The 9,419-nt window shown below is 42.8% G+C and overlaps 1 protein-coding gene across 2 annotated transcripts; it reads left to right on the top strand.

The window, feature by feature from the left end:
* Nucleotides 1-359: 359 nt before the first annotated feature.
* Nucleotides 360-9,105, top strand: LOC117546874 (sodium/myo-inositol cotransporter-like). 2 transcript variants are annotated; one of them, XM_034217231.1, is made up of 5 exons: nt 360-491; nt 3,054-4,014; nt 4,382-4,577; nt 4,724-4,851; nt 6,181-9,105. In XM_034217231.1, exons 2-5 carry the CDS (start codon nt 3,378-3,380, stop codon nt 7,344-7,346), a joined length of 2,127 nt encoding a protein of 708 aa, XP_034073122.1. In that variant the 5' UTR covers nt 360-491; nt 3,054-3,377; the 3' UTR covers nt 7,347-9,105. The 2 variants fall into 2 exon arrangements, with proteins under 2 accessions (XP_034073122.1, XP_034073123.1); XM_034217232.1 differs by having other exon boundaries at nt 468-491; nt 3,061-4,014.
* Nucleotides 9,106-9,419: the final 314 nt, after the last annotated feature.

Below are 9,419 nucleotides of genomic sequence, written 5' to 3'. Positions count from 1 at the left end.
ATTTAAAGCAAGTTATTTTCAGCAATTGCTCCATTGTTACCTGATCTTACATTAAAAAAAGTGATGGACTTTGTTGTTTTAATTGATGCAGTGTTTACATTGTGCATGTGCTTCTACCCCCCTGCTCCTTTTCAACTATTCAATAATTATGTGCAAGTTTAAATGAGATGAATAAATATTTAAGATGAGTGTACATGTTAGTTTGAAGTATAAGGAACAATTAGATGCTAACACTGAAATAAAGTTTTAAATGCATGACTTTTACTCTGGCTACTTTTAGCCTATTAAAAAAACCATGTGGACTATCCTTTTATTTTACCACCATCATCTTCTTAATCAGAGCGTGTTTTCCCGCCTCCAGGTGATGATGATGGTGCTGCAGTGGGCGGAGTCTCACGCTCCTGTTAATAGGTTGAGGACCATGTGAAACAAGGCTCAAACTCGCTTGACAGTTAACTTTTCCTCACGAGACGGAGAGCAGCAGCTCGCAGGTGAGTCTCATCATCAGACTTCAGTTTAAAGTAAGCCTTAAGTATCGCGATAGTTTAATTTAACATTCTGTGTTTAATTCATTGCGTTGTGTCTAGTATGTTAACTTGTCACTCTAATGTGCTGGAAGGTGTCTTGCAGACAAATCGAGAATTGGTGTTAATTAAAAAAAAACAGCTGCAGTCATAAATCATTACTGTATAATAATAATAATAATAATAATAATAATAATAAGCATGTAATGGCATAAAAGTACCCTATAAATCGCGGTATATTGTAGGTTAGATAAGGATTAATTTAACATTGAATTCTTGTTGTAAAACACGGACATAATTTACTACAATTCATCAGAGACTTCGAGGGTTGAGTGATTGATATACAAATTATCATATTGTGAATTAATTATTCCTTTTAGTGAAAGTGCAGCAACACTAAAGTATTGTAAAAAAGACGATTAAATTAAAAGACACCTGTGGCTGCAGGACAGTTGGAGTCAGAAGACAAAATGCAAATCAGAATTTAAATGCATTCAAACTCCATGTCTTGATATAAACCATGTGGTTGAAATGGCCCAGACACTGCCTTTGTTAAAGGGAACAGAATACAATGACAGTCGTGTAAAAAGGTGATAGAGAAACTCGTTCGACAGATGTGACCTTACAGGAAGTCAGACAGCCTTGTCATACATATTAAGATCAACATTGACTTTCCTGCAAGAAGCATCAGGAGTTAAACCTGCAGGACGTCCAATACTCACTGAGGAAATGTAACTTGTGTTCCCATTAACGTAAATTAAAGCGACTGAAGCTGTGTGGAGATAATCCGATTGTCCAATGGTGTGTACATATTCATTCAGTCAAGCTGTCCTCCAGCGACCAGCAACAAACAGCCGCCTGATGCAGGAACCCTCATACTACAGTGTGGAGTCCACTGGTAGTGTTGCTAACAGCAAAAATAATGCTGTTACTAGAGAGCAGCTGAGATGAGATAAATGCAGCCTTTAATCGTCCAAATACCATTTTGCAAGCTTGGTCTAATGAGACATGGTGCCAGACAACCAATCAGCAAATATAGTAATGTTAGTTTCCTTTAATAATAAGCCAACTGTAGTTTCATTTAAATATGTTATTTGGGGTTGTGAGAAGCAGATGTTCTTACAATTTGAGACCAAACTATTAATTGATTTAACTGAGAAGATACAAATTAGCATAACAACTGCATTATAACACATGTTGATGCCACCCATTTCTTACAAGAGGTGATTGTGAAAATAGATGCTGTCCTATAACCTTATTGCTTTTGACAGCAGTAGCTCTATCATGCAAACATGCCCACTGCTTATCATGCTTCAATACCATTTTTGAAGGGGGTTAATTGAAGTAGCAGAGGCTGAGATTGAGCACTTAATTATCATGCAACCTGATAAAAACTATAATTGACTGTGCTTTTAGAGACGTCAAAGTTTGTAAGTTCATTAAGTTGCCTTTAAAGACATGAGACTAATCAGTGGTCTAAGCAGGAGTGAGTCTGAATGAAAGCACTTGTTGGACTCTCTTATATAATCCATCCCCCTTTAACAGCAATTAAAGCTGTGTCACTCCACTTGACTCAGCGACGCCAGCTGTTTGTCATTCCCAAGCTCCTTCACCCTCTGAAAAAGCTACAACATGAGGAAACAAAGGCTTTCTAAAAGGCTGTGCTGTGCAGGTGCATCGGAAAGACGAAATGAAAAGAAAAGAAACGTATTTGTATGTGTTTACACAGCTTGCAGAGTGCTGGATATAACCGGGGGATGCATTAATCAAGACCAAAACCTACTGACCTTCATGCATATTTTTTGACATTTAAAAACTAATTTTACTTTAGTATCAGGCCAAATAGAAAATGACGTAATAGTTCAAACAGAAGGTCAAAGAAACTAGTAGATGTTCCCTCATCATAGGAAGTACTACTGAATCTGTACAAATGTTTTAATGACAAAGAAAATGTCATAGTTTGGTTTGTTAACAGTTATTTCTTGATCTTAGAAACAGAAAAAAGGCCAAATCAAAGAGATGTGGAGACGTTGAACCTGCAGGTTGTCAAACTCAATTTCATCGCGGTCCACATTCGCGTAAAGGTTGCACTCAAAGGGCCGGTTGTAACTATATAAATAAATATATAATAATGTATTATATTACATTATTGCCTCTGAATTGGATTATTATCGGATAGGATAATAAAACTTAGTAATTAACTACGTCTGAAAGCAGAAGTCCAGGGCAAATAATTGCAAGTCTCTTCAGTGCGCATGTCACAAAATGAGATGCATTGTGGGACATGTAGTTTATGGGCAACCTGCTTCTGTAAAGTGGCATGTAACCGTATAATAAACGTATTATATTCTTTGCAAGCTCTTGCGGGGCCAAATCAAATGAAGTCGCGGGCCGGATTTGGCCCCCGGGACTTGAGTTTAAAGAAAGACACTGCTAAGTTGCATTATGGGAAATTAATGTAAAATCTCAAATTGGTTACAACATGTTGTGCATTGCTTTGGAAAATAATGATATCTTTGTTTGTTGCAGGATCCAGGTGCCCCTAAATCAAAACCGAGCGACAATGCACCGCCATTTCGCAAGCTGTCAAACTGCAGCCTGCATCGACTCCCAAAGTTAACAAAGGAACAATAAGCAGATTTCTCCCACTGCAGCTTTTAACTGCTTTATGCTGTATAAATGACAATGTGCAAATATATGTATATGAGGATTACTTTAAGGTGAACAAATTAGATGCTATTACAGGTTTATCTGCACATGCATTTTATACTTGGGGTCATAGAAAAATAAGTGCCAGATATTGTACGTTGACAAAGCCTTCCCTTCGTTGAAGACCTACAAAGCTGCTGAAACATGGCCCCCGCCACCATGGAAGTGTTAGACATCTCCGTCGTAGTGATGTACTTCATCGTGGTGCTGGCGATCGGTTTCATCGCCATGCGGAGAGCCAATAAGAACACGGTGGGCGGATACTTCCTGGCCGGTCGCTCTATGAACTGGGCGGCCGTAGGAGCGTCGCTATTCGTCAGCAACATCGGGAGCGAGCATTTTATCGGACTAGCCGGGTCGGGGGCTGCTAGCGGTTTTGGCGTGGCAGCGTGGGAAATAAACGCCCTGTTGCTGCTGCAGTTATTAGGCTGGGTATTTATCCCCGTGTACATTCAGTCCGGAGTCTACACCATGCCGGAGTACCTGACAAAGCGATTTGGCGGGAAACGGCTCAAGGTGTATTTTGCCGTGCTGTCCCTCGTGCTGTACATCTTCACCAAGGTGTCCGTGGATCTGTACGCCGGGGCCTTGTTCATCCAGGAGTCCTTAGGGTGGAACCTCTACCTGTCAATCATCCTCCTCATCGCCATGACAGCTCTACTGACGGTCACCGGAGGTCTGGTGGCTGTCATCTACACGGACACCGTCCAGGCCTTCCTCATGATCGCCGGAGCGCTCTGCCTCACGAGCATCAGCCTCTTCAAAGTGGGAGGACTAGAAGGTGATTATGCATTGAATTTAATTCCATGTGACAGAGGTGGGAGAAGATGGAGAAAATATTGTACTTAAGGGAATATAAAGGAATACTCTGTTACAAGTAAAAGTCCTGCATCCATAATGTTACTTAGGTACAATAGCACTTTTATTGTCATTTGTCATAGCTACAGTGTAGTTATGACAATGAAAATCTTAGGTCACAGGCTCCTCCAACAGTGCAACACAATACAACAGATACACTTGTGCAAGTTTTTTACAGATTGGCTAATATACGTATATCACTAAAAAATATCTATCCAAAGTAAATCTATTTGACACAACTGCCATGCGATCAACTGACTGCCATCTCACACTATATGCTTTTCTTTAAGGTTTGAGGACCAAGTACATGCAAGCTTCTCCAAACATCACGGCCATCTTGCTGTCTTCGCCAAACCTAACGTATTCTGCCTCCTGCCACCTCCACCTTCACCCCAAACCAGACGCTCTGAAGATGCTTCGAGGCCCGAGGGATCCAGACCTGCCGTGGCCCGGTTTCCTCCTGGGCCAGACTCCTGCCTCCATTTGGTACTGTCCAAGTCCTTTCACCAACACTGACCTCCCTAACTGGTTCAGTTTCACGTTTAGTTTATGTGTGTCTAAAGTGTCACACTTGCTATAATGCTACTTTATGGTCTAATTGTTAAATCTAAGCGTCCTCTCCTGTGTTCTAGGTACTGGTGTGCAGATCAGGTGATCGTTCAACGGGTTTTGGCAACGAAGAATATTGCCCACGCTAAAGGAGCCACGATCATGGCCGGCTTTCTGAAAATCCTCCCCATGTTCGTCATCGTCATCCCAGGTAGATGATGCTGCATATTCACACAAAGTTGTCACACAATTTCAACTTTATGAAAAATAATAGTAAGGTTGATGAGTCAAAAAATATACAAAAAGACAATTGTCGACTTTAAGTAAGTCAAATGTATTTATAAAGCGCTTTTCACAGACATAGTCACAAGGTGCTTGACAAAGAATTAAAACATCATACAAATGAAGAAGTGCTAAAAAACCTAATACATACAATAATTGTCCATACATGTTTACTTTTTGCCCTCTGACCTTGAGTAGCCGTTATCTCCCTTAAGGAGGGGCTGCCCTAGCAAGTTGTTGTCGTTGTTGTTACCAGTTTGTGACCGGGCAACTCTCGGTCAGAGATAGTTATTGTTGTGGGACACCTGGAACACATCCTTCTCGGGGTGTTGATGACCTCGAGCCATAAGCGACAACAAATGTGATTCAGTGTCCACAGCTGTTTAGTCTAACCAGGGGCGGACTGGTCATTGGGAATACCGGGAGGTTTTTTTTTTTGCCTAAATCCTACCGGCCCACATTTGTAAGTGGGGTGTGGCCCACACCCCACTGGGCTGGGCGGGGCCGATTTAGTCCCTAATTTTGCTCTCAAAGTGCACCAGATTGATTTCTTCCCGGGGGAGCATGCCCCCGGACCCCCCTAGAGGAGGTGAGGTCCACCACCTGCCCACACCCCCTGTCAAATTGTCCCACCCACATTGAGGATGCTTCCTACGCCCATGTGTCAAGTCAGGCAAATTGGGTCCAAATGTTATTGCATCAATGATCTGTTAACATTAAAATCACTAAATATAACTATTTTGCTCTAGGCAACTCAAGGGCTCAGGTAATGTGATTACTACATGAATAATGGTCCAAAATAACATCAAATGCATAGGTTTTTTTGTTAAGTAACATACTTTCGTCGCTGGCCGGCCGATACATGCCGCGCATTAAGTGGGCCTGTCTGTCAATTAATCCCCGGGCCACTTTTTCCCCCCAGTCCGCCCCTGAGTCTAACTAATGAAGAATGTTGATTACCCTTAGCGAAACTAGTTAAAACATCATGCGAGAGGAAGGTTTCTTCAGAATTGATTGTGGCATCTCAACCGTGTGGTCTGGCCCTTTGACATGTCTTGTGAATTCTCCGGCCGAACCTCCAAATAAATCGTCAGTGTTTGCCATCAAAGCTCCAGCTCTCCTCGTGTCTCTCTGAGTCTTGTTTCCAATGTATTCAGAAGTTTCCCCCGCAGTCTTTACATACAATTGCTCTCTGACACACTTCACTACTTGACTAGCAGATCACTAACTATATGAGTCATGTGTGATCTGATTTCAGGGATGATCTCCAGGATCTTCTTTGCGGATCAGTTGGCGTGCATCAGCCCGGAGCACTGCCTGGAGGTGTGCGGCTCTGCGAGCGGCTGCAGCAACGTAGCCTACCCCCGCCTCGTCATGCTGGTGATGCCCGTGGGACTGCGAGGCCTCATGATGGCCGTCATGATCGCCGCTCTGATGAGCGACTTGGACTCCATCTTCAACTCGGCCAGCACCATATTCGCCCTGGATATCTACAAGATGATGAGGAAGCAGGTGTCGTCCCGGGAGCTGGTGTTCGTCGGCAGGTTGTTCGTGGTTTTCATGGTGGTCATCAGCATCGCCTGGGTGCCCGTGGTCATCGAGATGCAGGGAGGCCAGATGTTCTACTACATCCAGGAGGTGACAGACTACCTGACTCCTCCTATCGCTGCTCTGTTCCTGCTGGCCGTCCTGTGGCATCGCTGCAACGAGACGGGCGCCTTCTGGGGCAGCTTGGTGGGGTTCGTCCTTGGATCGGTGCGTCTGATTTTGGCATTGGTTTACCGGGAGCCTCGCTGCGACCAGCCCGACGACCGGCCCTCCTTCATCAAAGATATTCACTTCATGTACGTGGCGGCCATATTGTTTTGGGTGTCAGCTCTTGTGACTGTCGTTGTGAGTCTGTGCACTCCTCCGCCGGATCAAGAACAGATCAGAACCACCACCCTGTGGGGGTTAAGGAGGAGGAAGAGACTGAGGGAGAAAGCGGGGGAAGATATGACTGCTTTGAAGCCTCTGAACCATGCAAACGGTTTGACTGGGAGAGAAAAGAGTCCGGATCAGCAAGACAACGTGATCGAGGCAAATCATGAGGAAACTCAGCCAAGCAACGGTCACGCTGTCATAGTCGGGGATTTAGCTTCTGATCCATCAATGGAAGAAGAGGGAGAAAGGAAGGGAGTGGGGGAGGAGGATGGCTGTCTTGGAGGAGGAGTCGTGGAGGGAGGGAAATGTTTGAAAGCTTTAGAGTTTGTCTGTGGTTTCAAGGAGAAGCCGTCCCAAGCTCGGGTCCTCAGCGCTGAGGAACAGGAGCAGATCCTGGAGCAGCTTCTGCACGAACCTCGAAGAACCAAAATCCTCCTGAACACGGCACTGCTGGCCATTTGCTTTGTGGGCATCTTTATTTTCATCTACTTCTCCTTATAGGCTGGGACATGTTGCTCCATAAACTACAAGCAATAATGAACTAAAGGAGGGAAACTATGCTGCAGTTTCTCTTCAACTGTAATGAAAAAAGAGCATTGGGAACAGGTTCAGTAAACGGCAAAAATTTGAGCTACGACCCCAAAAATATTTTGGTTTTGATCAGGCTCGGGAACCAATTCCAATAACCAACCAATAAGAACTTTGTTGTATTATCAAATGGATTGTATACACTATATTTGTCTATTTGATTAAGTGTCCACTTTAATATACTCGCAACAGAAGTGGATGGAAATACAAATGAATTCACATTTTTATATTCTGCTCGTTGTGAAGGTTGTTCTTAACGCTAGAAGATTCTCTTTCAAACACTGTATCATAGGTACCACTAAATTAAATAATCCTCTTTTTATAGGGGACTATCGGGAGGTCTGTCGCAGTATAGAGTTAAACAAAAAAGGCGTATGGTGCAGTGGGTAGTGCGTTGGTGTTTGGATCAGGGGGTCACAGGTTCAAACCCCACTGCATGTCCTTGTGTCCCTGAGACACTTCACCCCAAAGTGCTCCTGTGGGGATTGCCCACAGTATTGAGTATGTAAGACGCTGTGGATAAAAGCGTCTAACAAGTGACATGTAATGTAAAAAAAGAAGAAGATATAATTGTATGAATTAGTGGAGCAAGCACAAAGGTACATTTTGCAGTTTTGCCGAGTGCAACTTAAAGTATTTTTATATTTTGTTACTACAAAACGTCACTTCCTTTTGCTTTGTGGGATGTCTGCGAACACTAGGATTTAAATGATCCTTTGATGTTTTAGATGTTTCCTCTCAGTCTTATACATTTCAATGCAGTGTTACTATAACACCTTTGTGACACCTCTGTAAGACCATGAGAGCTGCACAAGGATGTGTTGGGAAGAATAAGGACTTAATTGTAAATTGTCATATATTTTTGTAATAATTGCTGATGGCCAGCCTGATTTCCAACACTTTTCTCTTCTCCTGTTTTAATCCAGTATTTTTTAATGCAAAATGACATTTTGGACAATTTCTATGCAAGTTTAAGTACAAATAACTTGAGGGGTATTTCTAAACGTGGCTATTGTATAAATGTTTCATTGGCTGTTAAGGGCTTGTAAATGTTCACTGTGAAATTAATTTTCTACAATATAATCTTCCCATAACTTTGCACATACAGTAATCCCTTCTGAACTCGATACCTTCCCGCACTTCGCTCTATGCAAAAAGAAACGCCTAATTTAACTGGTTGTTCTGGTATAAATCTGGCATTAGCCCTTCATCAAACAAACACTGTAAACATGACAAACTGTCACTTGGAATAATGTCAACCTCTACAGGATGGATTGGTTCACAGAGGATACATCCTATTGCTTTTTGAGACCCTTTGATTGGTCTTCAATCAACACCATTAGATAGATATTTGTTTTTTTGAAAATACCTCCGATTATTGGCTGGATTTCCAGGACATTTGGTGATTTTAATATCTTCCATTGGCTTTTTATCAAGCGGGGATATGCTCATTATTTTTGTTGTCCAATAGTTTTGTTTATGACTAATTACATGCAAAGCTAATGACCTTCCTACCAGCATCAAATGTACTCTTAGTGCTAATTAGCAAACGTTAGCATGAACCAAGATGGTTGGATCTGTAAACATCAGCATGTAAGCTTTATCATTGAGACCATTATGCCCCCACTTTGTAATGCTGGCTTTCTCTTATTAAACTTTTCCAAAATGCAAATGTTGGCTGCCTCGTCTGTTTGGGATGCGTCATGTCCCGGAGAGTTTGATCTGATAACAGCAGGGCGAGGCTTAAGGAGGGGAAAACCCAGCGTTCAGATTCAAGGGGAAAGTTAGTCAGGTGTTCTGATATACTTTATTAATCCCCGTGGGGAAATTGTTTCTCTGCATTTGACCCATCCTAGTGTTAGGAGCAGTGTGCCGCCATTTTGAACGGCGCCCGGGGAGCAGTGTGGGGAACGGTGCCTTGCTCAGGGACACCTCGGTAGCACTTGGTCTTGCCGGAGACTTGAACTGGTGACCTTCCAGTTGCCA

This window comes from Gymnodraco acuticeps, unplaced genomic scaffold (genome assembly GCF_902827175.1).
Source record: "Gymnodraco acuticeps unplaced genomic scaffold, fGymAcu1.1, whole genome shotgun sequence".
Lineage (NCBI taxonomy): Eukaryota > Metazoa > Chordata > Actinopteri > Perciformes > Bathydraconidae > Gymnodraco > Gymnodraco acuticeps.
The sequence above is the reverse complement of the archived record's forward strand: the minus strand, read 5'-3'. Positions and strand labels throughout refer to the sequence as shown.

Coding starts and splice junctions, on each gene's coding strand:
- LOC117546874 (XM_034217231.1), top strand. CDS start 3,378: ATGGCCCCCGCCACCATGGAAGTGTTAGACATCTCCGTCGTAGTGATG. Junction 4,578..4,723: donor CAGACTCCTGCCTCCATTTG/GTACTGTCCAAG, acceptor CCTGTGTTCTAG/GTACTGGTGTGCAGATCAGG. Junction 4,852..6,180: donor GTTCGTCATCGTCATCCCAG/GTAGATGATGCT, acceptor ATCTGATTTCAG/GGATGATCTCCAGGATCTTC.